At 34.3% G+C, this 27,682-nt stretch overlaps 1 protein-coding gene across 1 annotated transcript; it reads left to right on the forward strand.

The window, feature by feature from the left end:
- Positions 1-20,009: 20,009 nt before the first annotated feature.
- Positions 20,010-27,376, forward strand: LOC137401891 (uncharacterized). Its single transcript, XM_068088366.1, has 17 exons — positions 20,010-20,070; positions 21,162-21,233; positions 21,330-21,506; positions 21,748-21,891; positions 22,015-22,116; positions 22,498-22,730; positions 22,944-23,125; positions 23,460-23,556; positions 23,999-24,169; positions 24,382-24,525; positions 24,734-24,851; positions 25,123-25,214; positions 25,374-25,488; positions 26,681-26,758; positions 26,858-27,022; positions 27,142-27,258; positions 27,339-27,376. The coding sequence occupies exons 1-17, from the start codon at positions 20,010-20,012 to the stop codon at positions 27,374-27,376; spliced, it is 2,106 nt and encodes a 701-aa protein (XP_067944467.1).
- The last annotated feature ends 306 nt before the right edge of the window (positions 27,377-27,682 follow it).

A 27,682-nucleotide genomic window follows, 5' to 3' on the forward strand; every position in this document is an offset into this window, starting at 1 on the left:
CACTTTGTACATCTCCTTTATATATTTCCTTCTTCTTTTTACTCTGGCATCACATATGATGGTTATACAACTAATCTGACAATCTGTTGTTTCTTTTTTGATCAGTACTAAACCTTTCACTTTGTCATTCTCAGACACTGGCTCTACCCTATGATTATACTATTATGCTGTGTGTGGTATGTTATGCTTCTTACAGATACTCCAGTAATCTGCTGAGGCCACTTGATCAAGTCAGAGATTGTATTCAGTTTGTGCAATCTTTGAGCACTTGTTTACAATATGGCTGTTTCACCCTTTGTCTTACACAACCTGCACTTAGTTACCATTCCTGGAATTGGTTTGCAGTGCTTAGTCTTGCGCTGCTGTTATTAGACACCCTGCCTCTTTCTTAAGGCCTCTTTTTGTCATCCACTTATGTGTCCCCTACTGTCTGATTGCTTGTTTTCATTTGTTATAGTTCATTCATTAGTCTTGGTGTTCATTATCTAGCATAGCACCTTCTAGTTTTTTTTTTCTAAAATCTATCTTACATGTCTTATTCATTGTTAGTTATCAGTTTATTTAAAATATGTATATGTATGTAATATGTATTTTTTCAGACTGCGGCTTTCATACTTTACAATTATCATTGTATTGTTATTACTAATACCCATGGCAGTCCGCTGTACTTTGAGGGATGGTCATGCGTGTTGATAAAGTGCAGAGAATAATTACATCCACAATTATTCTACCCTTAAAGAAGACAGCTCATTATTGCATGTGTTAGGGTAGTCGACTCTTAAGCTGTATGCCACCAGTAGCCAAACCAATAAAAATAGTTTTTTTAATCTCTGCCCCTAGCTTCAGAGGCACAGACAAAATTGTTGCGTACTATAGAAATTATTGACTACTGTCTGCTCTGTTTGATGTTTGCCTATTAAAACCGGTAAAAAAGGAAAGCCTGAACCTGTTCTTCATTAGATGAAGTAATTCGCTTAACCACTCTCCGCTTGGTGAGGTAGCATTTTATTGACAAACATCAACGTTTTATTTAATACAAATATACAAATATAAAGTGCTAGTAGAAGCAAAAAAATGTTCTTTGTAACTATTGATGCATTGTTGTAATGATAGCCAATGAACTAAGATAAAATAACTGAATTTTTGCTGCCTTCATCAGAAAACTAGCTGCAAGCGATTCTTACAGTATGTTTGTAATAATGTAGCCAGAACAGTGTAAGCTTTTTAATTAGTGGCTTGCCTAATGGCCTGTTCATGGTTTTCCAAACACTTGTTATGAAGTCAATTAACACTTTGATGCCGTATAGGCCGTGGGCCAAGACAGTTTATCTTGCGTTTCCATTGGCACCGTTTTTCAGTGGAAATTTCTGCAGTGATTTAGACTAATTATTGTATGGATAATTCAAAGCTGAAAAAGTGCCGTAGCTGTCATTTCCACTTCTATGAGAGATCTGGCGAAAATGACATTTTAGGATTTATCTCCCCTGTAAATACGATTTCTTCCATAGAAGCATCAAATTTGCTATTTTTATCTAAATTATCTTGCAGTGATTTAGAATACCAGGGGAGAAGTCAAAATTAACATTCTATCTATTTTTGAACATTCCATATCCTACGATTGTTACATGCGCACTAAAACTATATACATGTACATATGTATATGTACATGGATATATAACTGTATAGTTTAATAGCGTCATTTTACAATACGAAATAAAACATAATAATATTTTGTTTTATAAACTGACACTGATGAATCATAACAAATAATAAAAACACATTGTGAATACTTTGTATGTGTTTGAATAATAATGTCTCTACTTTTGTAGAATATATCTTTTAAATTTATTTGGTATTATATCGTTTTTGTAATTAAGTATCAATATGTTGTTGATTTCTTAACATTAATATCAAGAGATGATTTTTTAGCGTAGTTCTGCATGATCATACTATGTTTGCATAAATGTGTTGCTGTTTGCTATTTATTTTTAGCACTGTTGTGAAGTAATAAAATACAAACTATTTTAATTGGTTTTAATGCATTTACAACTTTTTGGATAAAAATGTTAGGTAAAACAGCTGTTTTAGTACCTACCATTCAGTCCCTTCTTGCCATGACAATAACCAGTCAGCCAACATCCACATTTGCAAACTATATTTGTTGTACAATAAATAAAATGCTATGAGTTTTTTATATTGAGGAAAAGTAGCCAATTTACACATAAGTTCAAAAGATAGACCACAATCATCGAAATCAAACCATCAGTTTTAAAGGTTTATATTCAAAAAATAACTTCTTGCTAATTCAATTCATAATTGGTTTGTTTATTATCCACATCACATAACACTTTGATTTCATGCCTGATAAAAACCTGCCTATAAAAGCTCAGCTGGCAGCCATCAGTTGTGCATTTTATTGCAAAATTTGGGGTAAGGAGACTTAACTCTTAAGTGTGTAAAAATTTTACCTATGAATTCATTAATTTTGGACACATATCCTTGAGGAGACAACTCCAAGTTCAAAACTACCTCTAACGAATTTAAAAATATATCCTCGATAAGAGGCAAAAATGTTCTGCCTCCTATTATCAATTTGCTATACACATTTTAGATAATTTATATATATACGAAGGCCTCTTATTAGGGGGCCTCCCATCCTACATATTTTGAGTATATATATACCTTAAATGCACAAACCCTATTACCCAAACAGACAATAGAAAAACCATTTGTGGTTGCATTGTACTATAGCCATTTTGCTTAGTATCAAATCTACATATGATGTATTTTAACAATTCTAAAGCCAAATTAATCTAGCTTATCCTTCAGTGTCCTATTTGGATCTGAACTGCAACATGATAAAAATGAATTTTTTTAAACTAATTTAATGTGAACTTGTTAAAGATTTTCATAAACATGACTTGACTTGGAGCTCTGTACATGCACATGTATTTTTTTATGTAATGCAAAAACACTGATTCAGTTCAAGCATGTACTCAGCTGCAATCTATTTCAATAACAGATTACCCAGTTTTTTCCAGTTAGAGTTTTCCCTCCTTGGAAGGTTGCATCTATGAGGTGTTAATCATGCCTCATAGCCTTTCTCTAGAATTACTAGCAATTATCTGATACAACCTCCGGTAACTTCTCTTACTGCACCCTAAAACTTATGCTTAGTACCATGTGATTCTGCAAAAGAGTTGAAACCTGACAACAACAGAAGCTATGAAACATCCTGATAAAATACACCACAGTATAACAACTCCTTACCAGGTCTTTAGTATAACTACTAAATTGATGAAAACTGCCATATTTGGTAAAATCATCATTTATTATTATTCTAACATTATGACAGAACTAAATTATTTAGCGGAATGAAAGGTATATACTTTCGGTACTATGTTATGCAAATAAAATGTATGAATAAATCGAGTATTGAATAGTAATTTGAAAGTATTCAAACAATGTTGTTTTGGTATAATAAATCAAAACTCAAACCAAAAATGTTTAAAAATATTACACAGGCTCACAACAGCAGACTCAAGTCTTTTGAAATAATTTCAACAAAATACATTTTTAATTAATTGGTTGAAAACATTTAACTTACAAAACAAAATGTAAACATGAAAAATTTGTTTAAAATGTACTAATACACATATTAAACTTACTTGTATTTCGTTTATATAATTTGTAAAAGCTTTTAATGATAAAAAAACAAATATCTGGCAAGCCAATTGAATTATCGTTTTTGGAATTTCAGTACTTAATGCTACAATTTTTAAAACCTTGCCGTAGTATTATTAATTCCCCTAAAACATATCAGTTGATGTTACACACATAGAATCAAAGTACTTGTTAATAAAATGTCGTTTGTCAATTTATATAAAGACTGTTTTTTGCATCATCATTACTTCTAAGAATTACAATTGTAGCTGAATGCTTTATGCCTATTTACCAAATGTATATGTAGAACAGTCTAAACAGATGCAACTACTGTGAACTAGTAAGTGCTGCAGCTTTACAACCTCGTTACTTTATATTACTGCTACACTTTCCTCTTTAGAAACTCTTTGTTTGCATTCAAACTTCTTTGCGTTGGCCTGTTATCAAATTAGCTAATGTTTTACTTTTTCAGCGCTCTCTGAAGTTAGTACCAGTATCAGTTGGTATTATTTTTGAAATTTGCTCTTTTCAACAATATTTGCATTTATCTCAAATTTTTAACAGGTTACTAATGAGGTTTTAACTACATTACTAATGAGTTTATGGTCAAAACGCATACAGCGGTAGTCTGTCATTCTTGCTAAAAACTTTGTAGTATTATTTTAGATACCTAGTATTTAGGATCTTCAGTTAATAGCATCTATAAACTGTATGCAAAGTGAATGCAGTGTCTTTCTTTTCGTGAATTTTAGCAAGTCAATAATCTTACTTTCCATTTTATTGACTACTACAGTTTAACTATGTTAGTTTCAAAAAACTGCAAGCATCAACTATTATAGCAATTTAATAAAAACGAGTTAATGTGAAACTAAAAGTTGTCCTTTTGTTAAAGCGTAGTGGTACAACTCCCAAATTATTAAAACATCACTTGAAGTTACTGTATCTTGCTGCAAAATGAGAAGGTAACTTCTATGTAATTTTGTATGCAAAATATAAATATTGTGTGGCGTGCTCCGAGCAAATATGTCAACAGCATTGTTGCTTTTAGATGCAAGCTCATAATTTGTTTAAATAGGTTTCTTTCTAAATATTATTGCATATCTCCCAGCTGAAAATTTGGGATCTAGAAGCGACCACTAGTGGTGGAAACCGTCATGGTCAGGATACACTTGCCTGACCATAATGTTCCTGATTGCAACTCATAATTAATCACATTTGGCTAATGTCTAAAACTCTCTGTACCATTGTGCTCGATTTCTCAAAATAATGAATATCGATAGAGCTATTAATAATTCCCATACAAAAATGAGAAAAGTAAAATGATTGCAGACAGCTGTTATGATGAAAAAGACAAATGATTGCTATCAATTGGTTTTAGTCAAAACAATATTTGCATAGGAGGATGGCAAAATGGGTAAAACTAAAATTAATCTTTTTTTTAATAGTTTGTTGTTCGCCTATTTATTAAACTACCAACAAAAGCTCTAATAGAACCAGTTATACAACTATGTACATATGTTACACCATAATGTTATAGCAACATAGCAAGCCAATGTTATACGCATGTTTACACTCCAACATCCCAAAGTAATGTTTTTGTAACATTGCTGGGACATTTATTTGAAAGTAAAAACAATATAACACCATAATGTTTTAACTACATTGCAAGGCAACGTTATATAAATGTTTACGCTGGAACATTCAAAGGTAATATTTTGGGAATATTCCTGGGACATTCATTTGAATGTAAATATGATGTCACACCATAATATTCCAACTACATAGCAAGCCAATGTTATATGAATGTTAACACTCGAACATTCCAGAGTAACGTTCCTGTGACATTTCTGGGACATTCATTTGAAGTTAATGATGATGTCACACCATAATATTCTAGCTACATTGCTAGCCAATGTTATATGAATGTTTTCACTCAAACATTCCAGAGTAACGTTCCTGGGACGTTCCTAAGACATTCATTTGAAGTTAAATATGCCGTCACACCATAATATTCTAGTTACAATGCCAGCCAACGTTATGTGAATGTTTTCAATTGAACATTCCAAAGTAACGTTCCTGGGACATTCCTAAGACATTCATTTGAAGTTAAATATGATGTAACACCATAATATTCTAACTACATTACAAGCCAATGTTATATGAACATTAACTCTCGAACATTCAAAAGTAACATTCTTGAAACATTGTTGGGACAATTATTTGAATGTAAATATGATGTCACCCCATAATATTCCAGTTACATTTCAAGCCAATGTTATATGAATGTTTTCACTCGAACATTCCAGAGTAACGTTGCTGGGACATTCCTGGGACATTCATTAATAATGTTCGCTAACGACGTTATGATAACGTTTCCAAAGTATATTCCTGTAACATTCTGCTGAACGTTATGATAATATTATTGCACAACATTCTATGCAACGTTCTTGCGACATTGTTGGAACATAATTCCACAATGATCATCAAATAACGTTTGTAGAACGTTATCACAATGTTTTTTTGGAACGTTATTTCAGCGTAACGTTACGGAACATCCCAGGAATGTCGTTGTTAGTTGGATATCCTGGTGAATGACAGGAGTTGCCCATTGTATTAGCAATTGCGAATGCAGTATAGAGTAGATATGCTGCTTTTACAATTATATTATATTCATGAATAAACTAACTTCTATTCATGAATAAAATATCAAATATATCCTGGGACATTCCTATGAAATTCATTTAAAGTTAAATATGATGTTACACCATAATATTCTAGTTACATTGCAAGCTAATGTTATATGAATGTTAACCCTCGAACATTCCAAATTAACATTTTTGTAACACTGCTAGGACATTCATTTGAAAGTAAAATTGAGGTAACGCCATAATATTCCAACTACATTGCTAACCAATGTTATAATAATGTTTGCACTCAAACATTCAAAAGTAACATTCCTGAAACATTGCTAGAAAATTCATTTGAAGTTAAATATGATGTCACACCATAATATTCTAGCTACATTGCTAGCCAATGTTATATGAATGTTTTCACTCGAACATTCAAAAGTAACATTTCTGTAACATTGCTAGGACAATCATTTGAAAGTAAAATTGATGTAACACCATAATGTTCTAACTACATTACAAGCCAATGTTATATGAACATTAACTCTCGAACATTCAAAAGTAACATTCCTGAAACATTGTTGGGACAATTATTTGAATGTAAATATGATGTCACCCCATAATATTCCAGCTACATTTCAAGCCAATGTTATATGAATGTTTTCACTCGAACATTCCAGAGTAACGTTGCTGGGACATTCCTGGAACATTCATTTGAAGGTAAATATGACGTCACACCATAATATTCTAGCTACATTGCCAGCCAACGTCATGTGAATGTTTTCACTTGAACATTCCAGAGTAACGTTCCTGGGACATTTCTAAGACATTCGTTTGAAGTTAATTATGATGTCACACCATAATATTCTAGTTACATTGCAAGCCAATGTTATGTGAATGTTAACACTCAAACATTCAAAAGTAACATTCCTGAAAAATTGCTAGAAAATTCATTTGAAGTTAAATATGATGTCGCGCCATAATATTCTAGTTACATTGCAAGCCAATGTTATATGAATGTTAACCCTCGAACATTCAAAAGTAACATTTCTGTAACATTGCTAGGACATTCATTTGAAAGTAAAATTGATGTAACACCATAATGTTCTAACTACATTACAAGCCAATGTTATATGAACATCAACTCTCGAACATTCAAAAGTAACATTCCTGAAACATTGTTGGACAATTATTTGAATGTAAATATGATGTCACCCCATAATATTCCAGTTACATTTCAAGCTAATGTTATATGAATGTTTTCACTCGAACATTCCAGAGTAACGTTGCTGGGACATTCCTGGGACATTCATTAATAATGTTCGCTAACGACGTTATGATAACGTTTCCAAAGTATATTCCTGTAACATTCTGCTGAACGTTATGATAATATTATTGCACAACATTCTATGCAACGTTCCTGCGACATTGTTGGAACATAATTCTACAATGATCATCAAATAACGTTTGTAGAACGTTATGACAATGTTTTTTTTGGAACGTTATTTCAGCGTAACGTTACGGAACATCCCAGGAATGTCGTTGTTAGTTGGGATACTGTCCCACTATCACATTTTCTTTTAGATCAATTCACTGCGATGCAGTGTGAGTAGAAGTAGATGGCAGATCAAAATACCCAAAGATTCTAGACAGGCTTTGGATATACCAAAGACCAATGTTTGAAGAATGTGTAGTATTTTCACATGAAGAGCTATCAGAAACAGGCAAGGGGAAATCATTTCAACTGTTTATTCAACACTTTATTACTATGAGCAAGGGTTTCAAACAATTAGCATAAGGTTACATTGTATGATGTAACAGGTTGCCTCGGCTGGTTAAAGTTACAGTAATAATCTTGTTTATATCAAAGTTAAAACTGCTGATCATTTCATGTGCCATAAAAAAGTTTAGGTCGGTTGGATTGTTTGCAAATTAGCCAACTTTGCCATAATCCAATTTACAACTTAGTACTACAAAAAAATATTTGCCAAAATGACTGCATAACTTAAATTTCTTTTTATTCAGATTGTTTTCATTTTCAGAAAATGGAAGCTGTAACTAAAATATGAACTTCAAACTTACAAGTAAAAGAATTATTTTTTTTAAAAGGTTACATATTTCTTACCTATAGCCTAATCGAAGCTATAATTATTGTTCACAGCATCTTTTTGGAATCCTCTAAAAAGTTATTCTCTGATTATAACAATTAGCGACATTCGATAAGCCATTATACTTAATGATTTCAGTAATAATTGCAGTGAACTGCAATTTTTAGCATAGATTTTTACTGGTTAATTTTGTTAAAATATAATAAATTCAATAGTCTACATTCTTGACCAACAAAATAACCGTCAAGATCAAAATAGAAAATAAATACAATAAAAATCTTGTTTGTTAGCTGATTAAAGTGTTTCTTAATCAAACACACAAACATAAGATAAAAAACACAAATACGATTCTAACTGCGACAATTTTTCAACAGATTTTAATAAACTTTTTATGCATGTATGTGTGGGAAAGTTATAAAAAAGAACCAAGTAATTAAATACCTATTAGCTCCTCAAAAAACCAACGCGCCAACATCTATTGTATTTGTAATGATATAAATCTTCATTATCATTCGCTCTGAATATTTACTGAGCCAGCAATGAAAGTGTGAAAGCTGCCGTGTGATCTCAGATAAAGAATGTTGTTTCCAGCGCATGGCCGGCCTTATCAACTTGCCAGCGAACCCATACCATTTTATTCCGAGCTGGGTGCTACAACTAGTAATTTTATATTTCATGTTTCTATCATCTGCTGAGTAAAACACTTCCATGTTTGTAACATGTTTGCTTAACTGATTCTTGAATTGCTCAAGGTCAATTGAAGTTTATCAATCATTTTTACTTGCTTATCATGCCATTTTTGGTCTGACTGGTTTATTTTTCTTAGTGATATACGGCGAACATAACTCTTAGAATGAGAGCAGGATGTGGCAATTTCTGTTTTTTATTAAGTGATGACACGTCAGGTTTATTAATAATGTAATAATTTTCTGAAAGACAAGTTGCATTTTTATGTGAGTTGCTATAGGATTTAGCCTGTTTTAAAAAAGTACAGTTTAGTTTGAAGTCAATGTTGTTGTATATGCAGGCAATTGTTGGGTGCCTAACTATGTTTCAGGAACTAGGGCTAAGGACACCAGATAGGCTTTAGGAGGCAAAGATTTTCAAACAGGCCTATCAATGGAATTATCTAGTTTTCTAAATTATCGAGACCCAAAGTATATAAACATACAAGGGTATATTGTAGAGTTTTCCTCTTCCTTCTTTTAGCTAGTAAAATGTGGTGATTGATTATAAAACAAATGTCTCTGTCTTTCAATGTCTACATATGTGATTGGTGGATTCCTTTGTGTTTTCATCGCCTTGCTACTAATATTTCAGAAGCGATAACTCTTAGAATGAGGACAGGATGAGGCAATTTCTGTTGTTTTTCCAAGTGTTGATTAATAATATTTCTAAGAGTTTTTGATAATATAATATTTTTCTGAAAGACACAATGTTGACCTTCTGCTAAAGTTGCCGTAGGATTTAGCATAGTTTAGAATAGTCCAGTTTGAAGTCAATGTCTCTGTTTTTCAATTCCCGTATATGTTCACTTAGTTCTGCAGTATTTATTTTTGAGCTATTATTTATACTGATCTTATGGTTACGGTATCTTGTTTTCAAGTGCTATTGTTTTCAGAAGTGCTGTTGTCTAGGCTTTTCACTTGTATTTTGTGTACTATGCTTTTTTGAAGACAGTTTTGATCAAGTGTACAGTCTGATTTGGTTCTACAGGTTTAATGTTAGTTGTTGTTGGCTTTGAAAGTAATATCTTGACACAGTGTTTTATATTGTTTGCAATATTATGCATAATGAAATGGTTCAATTTAAGGTTATTTTTGTTTGGTAGTTTTTTGTATGAGGTTTATTTTGAAACCATATGTTGATCAAAAATCAGATATATTTTTCCTATGTCAGTTTTTACATTTGAGATAAACGATGGGTCATACTAAGTTATGATCTCTTGTCTAGTTAGTATTTTTTTTGCCAGCTGGAATTGCATTTTGAAAAACAAACATGTAGTTGCATCTCACTGGTGTTTTCTGGTCATTTTTCACAACATAAATAAAAACTGAGCAGGCTTTCTTCTGTCAAACCGGCTTTTGACAAGGCAAAACAACCATGCCAGACAGCACTTGCAAACAGCGGATATGACCACATACTTACATGCAACTTCCTCTTTGTTGCATAAATTAGTACAAAGTTGTTTTTCATCCAAAAATACTAACTTTCAATATACTATCTCTTAATGAGTTATTTTTGACAAAAAAAGACAAGTTATGGTAAAATCATTTGTAGGTTTTCATTTGAAAACTATTATATTATCATTGCTGGTAACTGAATATCCTGACTGCTGATAAATTATATCACTACCTACCTATATATATATATATATATATATATATATATATATATATATATATATATATATATATATATATATATATATATATATACATATACATATATCACTACTGATTACTGATGATCTTGACTGCTAATTAATTATTTCTTGCATATTTGATATCAAGGTTTTTATGCTTTTGCTGGTACCGTATAGATGTCCATTTACCACATACATTTATATTTTTGATGCTATCACTATTTAGAAGTTCAAAACACTTCAGTAAAAATAATCGTCTGCATTTAGTATAGAGCACACTCACATCAAATCTACGTTGAAAATTTTCAATATGAAAGAGGTGAGTATCATTATAAAGTTAGTAGCACCTGAGAATTGTATAACAATTCACACCGGTATTTTGAGCATAATTAGTTTTTAAACTATTTGTGCTAGGTTAGGAAGTAGGACATGTAAGGTATGCAGGAATAATCTAACCAACAAAAGATAGGAAAAAATTAAATAGCATTATGTGTAAATCTATTCCCATATCACTCCGAGACCTTTTAACATTATTAGTTTTCAAGTTTATTTATTAAAATCTGACTCATTTATCTTGCAATAATAACATGTATGAACAGATAGGCGCCAAATATAATTTCACCAGAGTTTGTACAAAGAATTCTTTAAGTCTCATAACAACTATTACAATTTCATGATCGTATACACACATATAGATATATACATATAGATATATACATATATATATATCTGGTCATAAATACACAGAATATTTTGACAAAGTCTTGTGTAGCATATGTACATCATGCTTTGTGATTGTTATGAGCTAAAATTCCAACAAAATTTCCAACCGCATCAGCTTTGTAACTTCAAAAGTGTATGTAACTTTATGTGTGTATTTTCATCTAAAGCAAAATCATTAAACATGCATGGTAGAATAGTCTCTGTATCTGTTGACAACTTTGTGAGAGATTGGTGGGCATGCACTATCTTCTGTATCCCCATTAAACCATCAAGGCAGATCCGGGTGGCAGTTGTCAGATTGTGTGGAATGAATAACTGCCTACCTTCATCAAGTCAGTGCCAAAGGAAAAATTGACATGGAAAACCCTCACATGAACATGATGGCATTGCATATTTGGCATCAACCATATATTGTTTATGTGGGTTAAAGCAGAATAGTTTCCTTGTTGTCTCTAGCCTTTTGATCACTTGTTTCACAAAGTTATGTGATGTGTTGTGGAGAGCTGCTGGTATGTCTTTTGTGTAACGTCCAGGAATTGAGCTGAAGTTTAAATTTCTATCTGCATACCTGAAAATAGCAGGAAACTTTCAAGCGCGCAAATGCACTCAAACTCAGGCACACTCACGCAAACGCGCACACGTATTTTCACGCACGTACCCGCACACGAAAGCAAGCGGACGCACACGCATACACACACGCGCACACGCGCGCATCCGCGCGATGCGCACCTGCACATTTGCGCACCTGAGCACTCGCGCACCCATGTACTTGCGCTCTCACGCTTGGTGACTCCTTAGTCCTCAAGTATCCAAATGAAGAGAGTATAAAACTATCTAAAAGGCTGCAGGAGCAGAAAAGGCACCCTATGTGTTACGTCTTGTATGAATTTGCCAAATGAGTATGACTGATGCTTGGAATGAGTGTGTACACATTTATTCCACTGAGTCTAAAACTGCAAAGAAAGTGTTCATTAAGAGTGCAGCTATATAGTATGTACATAAAACAAAACAAAGTGAAAGTATGAACAAACCAAATGAACTTCTTTATCTCTTAGTATCTGTCCATACATACGAGCAAATATATGGTTACTAACATTGTAGTATGAGGGAGGAAGAGTGTTTCTGTGCTGAAGTTCCCCTTTGTCCTGTTCACAACTGTGGCAAGGTGTGCTTTTATATGGCAGGCAAAAATGAATCCTTAGCTTGTGTTGTAAACTATAAGTTGCCTAACGGACAGCAAGATACTTATGCGCAGCAAGCTTATGAGCGGATTACGGAAGTCCTGCACATAGCAAAAGAATAATTCCTGATGACCTCAATTACACTATAGCATGCAAAGGAAAAGGAAGTCATGCACTTACAGATCATTGGTGTTTTGGACATACTTAAAATGACTTATAAAACCAGAGTGGTGATCACTACCAACCTGCATGTACAACATAGTAAGAGCTACAGTTCCTAGGACCCAAGGTAAGAAAGAGTATGCAGATATGGTGCATACAGAGTTTGAGTTTACTGCAATAAAGTATTTTTCCTATTATATGAGCTGAAAATATGTGAGTGGTAACGACTTGAATGAATGTTTCTAGCAAATACTTTTTTCTGAAACGGAACTGTTTGGGTGTGTAAAATTTGTATAATGAAATTATGATGTTAAAGATAATGCAAAGCATAGTCTTAAAAATTATTATGCAAAATATCAGTCACATAATCATGAATGAAAAGTGACTTGCGGAAAGTATTAAATAGATCTGAGTCTCGTTGTCATCTGAGCCAAAAAATTGTCTGATTGATAGGTTTATAAAATTTAATCAGAGCTCGTATTAGCAGGTACTTTTGCATAGCTTGACTCAATTCCATCAGACCAAATATTAAAAGCTATTAAAAATTTTTTATGCTCAACACTACTAAGTGAAGACAAATGAGATCACACCACAAATTCTCAAGTAAGAGCAAAAAAGGCTTTATTAACCCTTTGCTAGGCAAGTTTATTGTCAGAGTTGAATACAAGGTAGATAAATTGATTTAACCCTTTGGCAGGGGAAACGACCAAAATTTCGTTTATCGGTTGCGTGGGGAAACGACATTTATGTCTATTTCGGTAGGCGTTTATAAAGCTGTCGCATAGTAACGTTAAACAAAGGATATGCACACTAGTAAGTTTTAATTATTTTCAACAAGATATCAGTCGATGAATTACAATATGAAACGATTATCTGAGAGGCGTTGCTTTGTGCTAAAAGCTAAACAAATCGCTCCTCCTTAGAAAAGAATAAAAGTTGGAAAAACCCGTCAACATCGGCTCGACTATCAAAACGGTAAAATTAAAGATTATTTGATCCTGGGATCGTTAGTGATTTTTTGTCTAATCAGAATAAAAAAAATTCAAGTGATAGAAGTGATGTAAACTTTTTGGACTTTTAATATACTTGGAATATTCAGAGAAAACGATCGTTATGATGGCTCACACGGCTACGTTATAGCGTTTGACTCTACAAAAATAAAAATGGTTCCAAGCATTTCATACAGGGACAATTGCACATGGTTGTATTTTTTTGTGTAGTAGATATGTGAATGAATGTTTATGTACAAAAAATTTTGTTCATTGAAACAAACTTAAGATTTGAGCTAAGCCTGTTCAAAAAATATCGATTTTCTTGAATTTTCAAAAATAAATTAAACGAGTTGCGGTTGTTTTTGGGGGGCTTATACCTGGTCAAAGGGTAAAAATGAATTGACGTCATGTTTTGCATTTACTATTTTGGTAAACTCTAAAGACAATTTGTTTTGTATTTTAATCAACTAATAAAATGTGACCAATAAAAGTTTTTTTTTTTGTAAATTGATACCAATAATGACTAGACAACGATGAATGTTGGTCTCACCTTATATTCGAACATATTCTTTTTGAAGATGTAGTTTGCAAACTTTTATCTAGTATAACTAGTATTTTGTCTGGGTAGCACCTAAGAACTTTGCTGATACAAAAACCTTGAAAAACTAAGTTTACTTGGCATTGGCAGAATCGTAACCGGTACTCATACTTTTACACAGCATTTAGTGGAAACTATTGGGACAATTTTTAATTACCTTATTTGAGAAATTTGAGACACCTATTATAACAATATATATGTAGCTGGATGTAATCGTATTCAAACAATCATGAGCAAATACAAATTAAAGTACATGCCATTACAGCCGCATAGCACTCGACTTTGATAGCAATAGCCGATGTACTTCTGAATGAGAGACAGGCAGCCTGGCGTCTATATACATCATTTTGGGCAAGTCTGGGCACATATTTTCTTCCTAGCAATTTAACTATGTAAAGTTTGTCAATTTCAATCTTGAAAATTTTAGCAGTCAAACCACTTCAACCATAAAAATCAACCGAAAATGATAAAATAATACCTTTCTGATATACTCAACTAAGACTTTGTGCAAGTACATCATTAATAAAGATTTTAGATAGATGCTTTACGAGGAGCTCTATAACTTTACCATTTTTATATGAACTGTTGATATGGCTTTTTAAATTTGTAGTTTTCGACAGAGAGTATCAGTGTCCTAAATTTTGCTGATAACAGAGGGGTAAAAAAGGAGCCGCTAAAATCAATTTGACTAATTTTTGAAAATAGGCACAAAGCAAACAAGGAGTTCAGAAAGGAGTTCCTGATTTCAACATGTTTGATACTCAGTGTGAGTTTCCGTATTCAACCAATAGGAAACAGTAAATAAGAACAGAAAAAAATCACATCAAGTTTTAAAGTATTCCAAATTGCACTTGAAAAATTAAATAAATGTAACCCCAGCCCAACTAATTAGTGTACTAACAGCCTCATCTTATGCATTCCATTAATAAACCATGCTTGGTTGAGGTAAGCTTGTAGGTTTGTGCAGATCTTTCACTTTTTGCTATCTTGCAGCTCCTCCCTATTCTGGAGGTAGACTGTTACAACAAAATGAGAACAAAAGAGTTTAGTTTTAAGCACGAAATACTTTGTGTGCAAACCGTTCATGTATGTATGCAGTCATTGGACAAAAGCCTTTGTCCAATATACATGTATATGTATAAGAAATTGTTCTACTCATTTCAAAGCACATATTGCTTGCATTGCTTAATAAAACAATTTTTACGAAAGTTGGTATTGACATCATATTTGTTATACAATATCAGTCGATGAAAATTTAAAAAAAATTAATATACTACCGTTGCGACGTTGCAGTCAATTTTATGCTTTTAAATTAAAATTATATAATGAGCTGGCATTTTTAAATATAGTATTGTTGACTCTTCTATCTTACCCTTTGTCTTGTTTTTAGCAATTTCTCCAATGATTTTTTCAGGGCTTTTTGGACATTTTTATTGATGTTGCAAGCACCCTTTAAGAATTTCTGATGAAAATTGCACAAAAGTGTAGTAGAAACTGAAAAACATATGTTTCTATTACATGTTTTCACCTGTTAGCTCTAACACTCGACTTGAACGGCTTCTCAACATGATTCATAACCTTGAAACTTTGGTTATCGCATTTTTACCAGGTTGAGTCTTGGCCAGGTCTGTCACATAAGTCATTATTTAATCTATATATATTCTGTGTGTCATTCCACTTATAGTTATTAAAATCTTGATACTGAAATTTTCCATTTTGATGGATTTGAACTCTCGACAAATACCATGAATGCATCATCAAGTTTTTTTATTTGGACGCTCTACTACTGATCGATCGAGCTACATGTAGAACAGCTTAGTGATCATAATTGTTTTCATATAGGCTACCGCATACAACAAGCACATGCTAATTATTTTAGCCTTGCGTACATGAGTTACGATGCCTCTGTTCAGAAATATTTTGGGACCTATGTAACGCGATGTTTTTCGGTGTTTTTAGGGGTAATTTATTCCGCTCCACGATATCGACAATAATTTATCCTAAACTTAAAATTTGATGATTTGTGCTGATTGTATACAGTGGAACATCAGGGTTCAAACACTTTGGTTTTTGACCAACTTGGTTTTTAACCAAAGATTATGAGATTTGTTCGTCTTGAATCTCAAACATAAATTCGGTTCTCAACCAAACTGAAGCATGCACATTGAAAAGGGAACAGCCCCGGAAACAGCGTGAAAACATTTGTTAACCAATGAAGAAGCAATTTACGCTTTATAAAATTTTTTACAAAAAGGGAGGAACCATCTGGGACGATGTCTCCTCTACCAAAGAAATTTGCTAGAGAGATAACCCCTCTAGTTGAGTTACCCTCAATTGTTTTGGAGGAGGATTCTCCTTCAAAGATGTGAAGCAAATGTACCAATACTGTTAATATTTTCTTTTTTTCTATGACTTTTAATGCAACCGATCTGTTGCATTTATTTGCTGTTTCTTATCAATTTCTGCAATTTTGGTTATTGTATCTTAGCTTGTAATGTTTTTGATTTTTTTATGAGCAAATCATCACAAAATGTTTACTTTTGTTTTCTTTTTTCGTCATGTTAAATAGAACACATTTTATTAAAATTAAACGCGATCTATATCTACCCGTTTTTCTTTATAGTATGCAGCATACAGTACAGTTTATGGTGTAAAATGTAAAATACTTCATCAAAGTTTCTTTCTCACCTTGGAATGAATTAAAGTTTACATACACTTATTCTAATGATAAAAATCTCAACTTTTACATTTGTTTTTATATTCTCTTTTAATTTATATCAAGTACACAAACACTTTTCTCCTGATATGTCGTTTGAAAGTTAGAACGGCAAATGTTGTTATATGCTAAATACAGATAAATTTTCTGTCCAAAGACTTTTATATTACCCGGGCAATGCCTGGTTGCACAGCTAGTCTTTTATACAAGACCAAAGTTTTATACAACATGTGAAAACTAGGTGAGTGTGCCTTGAGAAGGTGATTTCTTATCTGAGAGGTTAGGAGCCAATCTGCACCGAGCAAAGATTTGCACAAATAAAGTAATAAAATAAGCTCGACACTACTAGTTTAGATGTTTTTTCACTGTACCCTCACATATTTTATAATAGTATGTGATGGTTCAGTCAATGCAGAGTAGAATAACAAAAATCCACAAAGTTTTTACCAAAGAATATTGTGTGATGGCTGACATTTCACAGCACTGCAGTCTACCATCTATGACTTTGACAGCCAGGACTGATTTTTGGACTTGACTATAGCTATTGCCTTTTTGATAGCTTCATCGGTATTTTCAAGAAGTACAAAAGTTTCTATACGCTGATAATTCAGGTAAGCTTTGACCAAATTGAAAAACAATGTGAATCTATTTTGTTTGATTTCATGTGTAGCCTCCAGTTAAAAGACCTCATCGCCATGTTTTTTTAGAAGTTGTCGTTGATCGGTGGTCTGATGCAGATGTACCAGCATTTATCGAGCATCTGTTGCTTTTTAGAAACACTAAAAGGAGGTCTGGAAAATTGTCTTGGCAATCAGACTTTAGATAATCACAATAATATAGACTGCATTTTTATGAATTCCTTCCCTTGAAATTACGTGAAATTTGTCTATAGCAATCTTGCCTTCATTATGAAATTAAGTTCCTTATCTTGTGATTGGATATCGTCAGATGGAGTTGCGAATTTTACTGTGTTATGTAGAGATGTGCCAGAAAACTTATAACACAGGCATTACATATCAGTATATATTTCAATTAATCTTACATAGAAATATGATGAGTACTGATCAGGTATTGCTTTTCACTCTTGTCAAAAGTTTGGAACAGTTTGCAGCAAACTTGATCAACTGAATTCATTGTGTCAAACCATAACCTTCAATCAGTTGGGTAATAGGTCGTACCTGCCTTCCGACTAACAGTTTTCATAACACCAGTTTCCGGTTTGTTTTAATGAAATAACCAAAATAGCTTGTGGGGAGGTCACACACTCATAATAGTTTATTCAAGTTGAACACATATCTGTAGTCTGTCTATCTGTCGCTTTTCTGACTCTCATCTCGAATGACATATCTGTCATCTTAGCATTTGAGTTGAATAAACTGTTATGAGTGTGTGACCTAATTAGGAGCTACTTTGGCTATTCCCTTAAAACAAACTGTAATCTGTAGCTATGAGCACTCACAGACTTCAAGCTACAAGAAACAGTGAGAAGGCTGCTAGGAGCCATTACCAAACTGATTTACGTGTACGGTTTGACACTAAACATTTAGTTGGTCAAATCTGCTGAGAACTTACCTGGAATAAGCATGACACTGCTCTGTACTTCTGTTTAGTTTAATCAAAGTTGAGCCATTCTAGAAGTATACTCTTTAGTGAAGTGCAGGAGTTATACAAGCCTTAAAGTCCGTAACTTCAGCAACAACCTCAGCCAGCCATTTTCCATGTTTATGAAATTCAACAGCCCGCATCATCTTCTCAAGGAGTATGCACTGGGTACAACTTGATGCGATTTTACTTTTAAGGTTGGATATTTTAAATAACGGCGTGACAATATACATACGTATGGTATTTATTTGCTTCCTACTGACTCATTTTAACTTCACCACATGAGTTGTAGTGAGAATAATAAGCACAAGAAATTATTTATCTCATCCATGCATGCATTGAAAATGGAACAATGTTCACATAAGGAGAAATTTATAATTAGCATTTTTCATATATGTATTATACATATGTATACATATATGTATATATATTTATAAATATATAAATATGTATATATATATCTATATATATTTTATAGATTAATGATAAAATATAGACACAATAGACAGAAACATATGCATACTTTCCCAACTTTAACAGTCCAAGAAATATGTCTATTAGCATAGACATATATAAACATATATATATGAACATATATATATAAACATATATATATATATATATATATATATATATACACTTAACTGCAGCTTTAGACAGACTGATGTGACTCTTATTATGGTAAAGTTTATGGTAGCCCCCAGCCGTTTTTTTAGTAGACTTTCTACCGGTGTATTGTGATGCGGAAGGCACAACCATAGGCATGATGTCTAAAAGCCTCACTACAGCAATCCAAAGACCTTTATAGCATTATTCAGAAGTAAACAATCTACAAAACAGTTCTCACCGTGATGTCACAAAAATTGTTCAATTCCTCTGAGTGTTTAACCAGTTGAGATCTTTGTAACTATTATGCATACCATAAAACCAGCCCATACCGCAGTTCATACGCTCAAAACGGTCGATAGACGCGTGTAGCTTATCCACGAAATCGGTCGTGCTTCATGGTCGCCTGATCTCGTCGATGGGCGTTCTACGACGCATACGGTCGAATTGTCCCTAACGATTCTGCACCCAATGGAAAGTTGCGTTTAATCTCTATATCTATGCCGAGCCGTAGATTTTTTTGTTAGGTGCGCTGTTGTATTCGGACAGCACCGCTTGCGAAGGGATAAATATTTATTATTTTGTTTGACAATTCTTCAGCACTAATAACTTGAACACAACGCTTCGCAAGACTACTAAACTACTAAGTCTCATAGATTTTGGCTCATGGAAACGCTCAAAGAACTTGTGGAGTCTGGTCGTGTCAGGAGAAACAGAATGAGAAAAGGTCTGTACTTTACCATTTGTTATATTTGACTCTAAACCATTATTTTTTTGTTATTATTTACTAAAATTAATATATTCAATATCATATATAATTATTTATGTATTTAAAGTTGGTTTATTCAATCTTGACTTATGATAATGGATGGGCTTGTATTTGGTAGCCTTTGGTGAATGATTTTCTGGCTCCGTAAAAGAGCTAGTATAACAAAATGCCGCGACGAAAATGAAATTCTTTTTCTGAGTGACAGGCGAGACAGTCTGGATACCCTATTTCTGAGAAAAATTGAAGCGAGTTTCTATAACATACAATTAAATGAATACATTAAATTTGCACTTGTGACACATGACACTAGAAGTAAGATATTAAGCCACCAACACCGAACAAATGTGTGGCGATTTAGCTTTTACAATCGCATTAAAAACCAAGTTAAAATATATTTTCCGCCCACAGACAATCAGACTAATAATACTCACTGATATGCACAAATACTCATATCATTCATATCACCTTTGGCCTTAGACAATCGGACTGATGATACATAAATACTCGTATATATAGTTTTTACCACTTTATAACCCTCATTTTATGCCAACAACTATACTTTGATTCACTTTACTCAGAGCTCAGTTAATACTCGGTGATACAGGTTAATATACCCTACATGCCTTGAACTGGCGTTTAGGATCAATTGGAAAGTAAGTAATGAGACACTACACGTTGGTTCAGCAAGGCCCAGTGCTGGCTTTATATTTTTTGAGCATTTATCATGAACTACCACACTGTCAAAAAGTTTGACAGTGATGCAGTTTTATTAATATGCCATGTGTAGCGTAATTATGGGTATCATGATTCTTGCCTAGTTGTTAACATGCATTGTATGTTTCAAGAGAAGAGGCAGAGTAAGAGCAAAAAAAGCCCAGGAGAGTCTCCATAAATTGAGGAATGCAATTGACAACAGTAGAATAGCAGCAACCACTTTTACAGGTGAGAGCCGGAGCAAAGGAAATACTATTATTAAATCAATGTGCTGTTGTGTGCTTTCTATTCTTGTTTGTATTTTTTAATTACCAATATTGATTTTCATGTTATAGATACGTCAGCTTGTGATATGGAAATTGGTGATGGCAGTGGAGGTGATGTCATAACAAACACAGGCTGCATAGGTAATAAAGACCCAGCACACCTACCACGGGGATTATCAGAATCAAGTGAATCGATTGGTTGCAGGCTTAATTAACCATACCCTTATACCCATTTAGCAAAACTTATACAAGGTGGCTGTACCAATGAATCATTGCACTCACATGATGATAGGACTGGTCAAGGTCAATCAAATCAAGTGCTGCCTACTGCTCAAATAGAATATCTTGAAACCTACATGTGGTCTCTAGAAAAGACTTGGTATGGACAGTTTTGGTCTATAGCCAATGAAGCTGGCTAGGTTTTGTGGCATTTGTGCATGGTTGGCTGTTTGTATTGCCAAAAATCTTAGACCTAAAGTCATTTGACTGAACAAGCTTGAATCTACCGCTATAATGAGTCTGCTGCAATCTGATTGGTCCTTTTACATGTCTGAGAGATTGTAAAATGAATATTTGTTTCCTCATACATCTTATAATTTATTAATATTCATGTTTAACTAACACACTGGTTGTACTATCTAATGTGTTATTGTAGATGAAACTATTTTTACCAGACTAAAGTCATTGAGACACCGTAAGAAGACTTACATCCAGACCCAGAAAGGGAATTGGGATCTTCACCGAGAGGAGATTGGGAGATTGTTTGCAGATGGAATGAGAGTGCGAAAAATGAGAGTTGGTGAGCATCCCCGTGTTATTCCGTTATCTGAGATGATCAAGAATATGTCGAATATATATATATCACAAATTCAGAAGATAATAAAAGGCGATTATGTTTTTCATTTTTCATATAATTTTACAGATGATCGTCAGTCTGCCATTCATCAGGTTTGCCCAGACTGCAATGGAACCGTGTTCTGTCCACCTGGTAGATATGAGATGGTTAGAATTATTTCTTTTGAAGGTATGTTTTCAACTGAATTGATTAGTTATACTAGCCAAGGTTAGCTTTACGAGCACTAGGTTAGCTGTATTAGTATAGGCTACCCTAGGTTACCTGTACTAACATAGGCTACTTTAGATTAGATGTACCAGTATAGGCTATCCTGTGTTACTTGTACTAACATAGGCTACTCTAGGTTACCTGTACTAACATGGGCTACACTAGGTCACCTATATTAGTATAGGCTACCCTAGGTTACCTGTACTAGAATAGGCTACTCTAGGTTAGATGTACTAGTATAGGCTACCCTGGGTTACTTGTACTAACATAGGCTACCCTAGTTAGCTGTACTAGAATAGGCTAATGTGTTTTGTGTTTGTAAAAATTGAACTAATCTTTCAGGGATGGTCAGCCAAAAAATAGACGTTATGGTCTGTGAAGCATGTTCGTGGTCTTCTTGGCGGGAGCCTCAACAGCTGGTCCAGTATGGACTTTGGCCTGTTGACGTTGAGGGAAGAGCCTACTTCAACTTCAGTTTTCTTCTGAGTGCTTCAATCCTGCAGCACTTCTCACCATCTCTAAGCCTTAAAAGTCTGTTAGATTCCGTCAGCTTTATCTCATCCTTGGATGGCGAGGTATTACATCTGATCGTTATGTTCACAGTGGATGTTAGTGATATCATCATTGTATAACGTGTAGAGTGTCGAGCTATATAGTCAGCCAACTTGCGCAATGCCGCATTTGTCATCAAGCAAGGATCCAATTAGCAGAAAAACTAGACACAGAGTCTTTTGTGACATTTCTTTGACTTTTCCATTAGATTTGAAAGGTGTTGTGTTGTTATTTAGAGTTTCATGCTCAAACAAGATGTCTTCAACTATTCAATGTCGGAATGGAGGATTCAAGAGACAAACTATTTATCTAAAGCTACCGGTGGTAGTTTGTTCAGTTGCCCTGCATGTTTGGACGAGCCCCATGCGATTCACATTGACGGGAATGCAAAACTATTTCACTATAGAGCTGCCGGCAGGTATGATATCTAATGAAAAAACCATATATCAGATTTTTGCATTCTCTGTGTTTACAGATAATAACAATTTAATATGGGTTAATTTCATTTTGGGACAGTGGGTTCTGCCTATCATCAAATCTTCAAATTACTAAGCACTAGCTCCATTCAGCATATAAAATGTTTAGACGCACCCAACGCTTTTAATATGATGTTGCGTGTTTAAAGTTTTGATGTGCAACTATATTATTTGCATTCTATTACTAGATTTCTCAAGTGGGGCTATTGTGTAGTAATTCAAAGAGGAAGCCTTTGTTTATTCATTTTTTAATTTGATTCTTGTCATTGATCTTAGAGTTTCATCAGGAATTGAGGAGCCAAGTGAGTTTTTTGTTTCTACTAGTGACGTCGAAGAGCAGGTCACGCGTATAAAGAACAGCAAACACAATTCGGTGAGTTTAAGGTCGTCAAAACTATCTAGCAACCTCATTAGTCTTAATCACAGCCAAGTTTTTAAACCCTGTTGATTAAAAACCATCCAATCACAATTCAGTTGTAATGCATTTCTGAAATCTCATACCTTATGAAGACCCAGAATAGGTACCCATACGTATAGCAGAATCAAGTGAATTGTTTGGTTGCAGGCCTAATAAACCCCATACAGCAAGGTGGCTGTACCATTGAATAACCAATCAGTGCACTGAATTGATAGTGCTGCCATCCACCCAAGTTAAAAAAATCTTAGTAAGTTTGATGGGTCAAATTTAGAATATTTTAAAAACTATATGGAATATCTTGAAAAGATAACTGCTGGGAAGTCCTGGTCTATAGCCAATGAACCTGGCCAATTGCGGTTGTCTTTATATACCTCAATTACCTAGATCGTTATTACAGGTCTCCAATAGATGTGGTGATACGGTGTGGAAGGCTGCGTCTGCCAAAGGAAAAGCATTCTCCAAGAAGGATGTGACTGGTTGTTTGCTAGCCACATGCCGCCACTGTTTCCTGTTGAAGGGATTGGATATGACTAGGGGGGAGATATACGCGTATCCATACACTATGCAGGTATTGGTGGTTGTCCATAATACCTCATCATCGGTCCAGTCAACCTTTTTTATTGTCACAGAAAAAATTCACAAACCTCCCTAAAACCTACAACTTCTTTTCTGGCAACAGGAATGTCTGTCTACTTATTACAATGGTCTTTCTATTGCAGAAATCTTAAATAGTTTTTGCTACGATGCTCCCTCCATAAAGCTAATGTATTATGTTTTTAGAGAGAATTTCAAGGTGCAAAATTCATTGCCCTTGATACAATGTGCAGATACTGGCCTTGGCTAGAGCGGCTGGAGAGGCTACCACAGCAGCAACGCCCGTTCCTTAGTATCATGCACGCCAAAGCTCACCGTTGGAGTTGTCAGGTATCTGTCTAATCAATAAAGCTCACCGTTGGAGTTGTCAGGTATCTCTCTAATGAATAAAGCTCACCGTTGGAGTTGTCAGTAATCTGTCTAATGAATAAAGCTCACCGTTGGAGTTGTCAGTAATCTGTCTAATGAATATAGTAATCGTTCATCTACTTTAGTTTAAGTTTCGTATTACCAAAATTTTCTTTTTTGCTTTTTTCAGATGAAATGTAGTGGAAGAGTCACTGTAGGAACAGGATTAAGTACTGGGGAGACTACAGAACTTGTTAATAGCTACATGTCCCGATTGGGAAAAGTAACAAGACACATGACATCAGATGGTGAGTTTATTCAGTGAGCACTATTTTATATATTGTCAAGGGAGGTATTTTTTAGGCCTTAACTGTCAGGTAAGCTAATAACTTACCCGATAGTTAAAACCTATCGGGTAAGTTATTAGCTTTGCATTTGACAATGTTCAATGTATTGTACTACTGTGATATGTTTTATAACTTGGTTAATGACAATACACATTGGTGACTTTGGCGCCTATTGTGCCTAAGTGCCAACTTGTCAATGGTATGACTTCCCAATTTATTCTCTTGTTTCAAGGTAGACGGAGACGCTTGGAGCAAGGGGCAGCTTTTTGGAATCTCCGAAAGTTTGTCAATCTGCCCAAACAGATATTTACATCTCTTTCCAAAGTATGTAGAAACAGCAATCATAGGATGAAATCGTACTGTTACCCAGGTTCAATTTGTTTTAACTATTGACAAAAAGCCAAGCTTTCTCAATAAATAATTGGCTTTATTGCAGTTATACAACAAGTGAAGAATTATAGTGCCGAGTACGTCTCGTTTTAGGCCAAGAAACAACTACCCATTCTAGAGGCACAAGTGGATGCACACTGCCACTCAATTGGGTTAACTTTAGCTGAACTTGAGGCCAGAGCAATCCTTGTTGCCAAGCCGCCGCCAAGTGAGTTTTTTACTTATACTATTTCCGCATGCTTAGAGAATAAATGATTGTTTTTCTGTGTCAATTAGCAGTGGATGATTTGTATTTCATGATAATGCTCATAATAATATGAGTATGAATAATATGAGGCCCTGATGCAAAGATGACGTTTCATGGTGAAAGATGCTCATTGTAGTTTATAGTAACAACTAGCTGTGCCTCCGGCGTTGCCCGGGTATTAAAAATCAGCTTATAAACAATGAGGAGTGATGAGAGTTGCCTGCCACTTAGCCTGTCTTGACAAACTGTAGTTTTTGCGTAGTTGTCCCCCGTCGAGCGGGCGAGCAACACAACAGCTTGTCACAAGACGTACTGCACCTGATGCATCAGCTGCACTTATAGGGAGTTGTTCTCTTCCGTCTATGCGGCTTGGTGGCAATGTTATGTCGGTCGCTCCATTGGTAATCATAACTGATTTCGCGCAAAAATTTATGTAGAAAGAAATAAGATTATAACGCTTAACTAGCGACCAGTCTCTGCGATAAACTTTAGTAGAACTTGAGAACTTAGGCAACAACAGCGACTAAACGTCATTATTTGTGCGCTCAGTCAGTTTAATTTCTATTTTTGTATCAGTCAGTTTTATTTGTTCTTATGGATTTTATTTTCAATTTATTTTATTCTTAAATTCTACTAAAGTTTACAACAGAGTTGTAAACAACCAACAGTCTTTGGTTAAACGTTGTAATCTTATTTCTTTCTACATAATTTTTTGCCCGAAATCGGTTATGATTACCAATGGAGCGACCGACATAGCATTGCCACCAAGCCGCATAGACGGAAGAGAACAACTCCCTATAAGTGCAGCTGATGCATCTGTTGCAGTACGTCTTTTGACAAGCTGTTTTGTTGCTCGCCCGCTCGACGGGGGACAACCCTACAAAAAACAACATTTTGTCAAGACAGGCTACCTGCCACTTTGCTATTAGCCTGGCACACTGCCACTGGAAAATTCCATTAAGCTTGCTAATAAGTGTTAGGCTTCTAATGACATACGCCATGATGTTGCGTCAGCATTGTCCAGCTGTAGCTATTTTAATAATAGCAATTTTAATAGTAGCTATAGCCGGAATACACACATACATACTTTGAGAAGTATACATATAGATGTATGATTAGAATGTTGTGATTGATATATTGTATTATCTTTCAGAACCAGATAACATACAAGCTGTCTTAGAAGACCTCAGAGTCAATATCCTGCGGCAAGAAGATGTTCTTAAGAAATCAGGTAGGTTTGTCAGGTGATCTCTCTGAAAAAAAATCAAAGTTAAAATTTTTCTATGTATGGCTAAGTTATCGAGAATGTAATTGCTGTTTATATTAACAGAGAGTGGAAAAATTGCACAGAAGTTGAGATCGCGTCTGCGTGCAAACCATTGCAGTTATAAGAAAAAGGCTTTAGAATACAGCAACCTCCATCCAGAAACGACAACAGAAGAGCTGCAAAGCTGTTTGAAGTCAGGGTTATTCCCATGGGCAGTTGTCCGTGGAGGTAAGTTTTTTCATGAAATATCAATTCCCCGCAACAAATCTAGACATTCCTTGTTCAACTTTTACACATGAAAACCCTATATTAGCAAGCCATGCTGATGTCACTTTTTGATGTTTCAGATATAACCTTCTCACAGGATGTTCTTAAGGCAGTGGAGAGCTATCAATTGTGGCAGAGAACTGTAGAAGAAATCCCTATTCTAGAACAGGAAAAGCATACAATGATAAGAACAATAGGTGAGTTTCTTATCCGTGTTTGTAGATGCTTAATATACATGATATAGTATCAATAGTGATGTCTCAGTTGTTTTTAGCAGGTCCATTCTATAACAAATTGTCTACAACATCACGTTGAAACATAAGATACTTTTTTAAGTATTTAGTTGAATTCTGAGTTCAGATTTCTGGCTAATTTGGTCCTCTTCATTTTCAGTCCAGCAACTTGATACATGCAATGGAGAAGAGGCCATATTTCTTCAAAACATGGTCGAAAAATCCTCTGTTTTCTTCTCTGAGGAAGTTGAGGTACGTACTATTAAATTGGGGAAGAACAGTATCGCAATAGTGATCAAGCTTTTGCCAGTCACTGTTTGCCAGTCAGCAACAACATTTCATATAGCAGAAAATGACAGATTTAAAAAACATCCAGTATTATTTGATG

The sequence above is a fragment of the Watersipora subatra genome, chromosome 8 (assembly GCF_963576615.1).
Source record: "Watersipora subatra chromosome 8, tzWatSuba1.1, whole genome shotgun sequence".
Taxonomy (NCBI): Eukaryota; Metazoa; Bryozoa; class Gymnolaemata; order Cheilostomatida; family Watersiporidae; genus Watersipora; species Watersipora subatra.

What these genes read in the sequence shown, in the direction of transcription:
- LOC137401891 (XM_068088366.1), top strand. Translation starts at nt 20,010, where the DNA reads ATGGAAACGCTCAAAGAACTTGTGGAGTCTGGTCGTGTCAGGAGAAAC. An exon ending in TAGAATTATTTCTTTTGAAG is followed by an intron (nt 22,117 to 22,497) that starts GTATGTTTTCAA and finishes CTAATCTTTCAG; the next exon opens with GGATGGTCAGCCAAAAAATA. An exon ending in TGTTGCCAAGCCGCCGCCAA is followed by an intron (nt 25,489 to 26,680) that starts GTGAGTTTTTTA and finishes ATTATCTTTCAG; the next exon opens with AACCAGATAACATACAAGCT.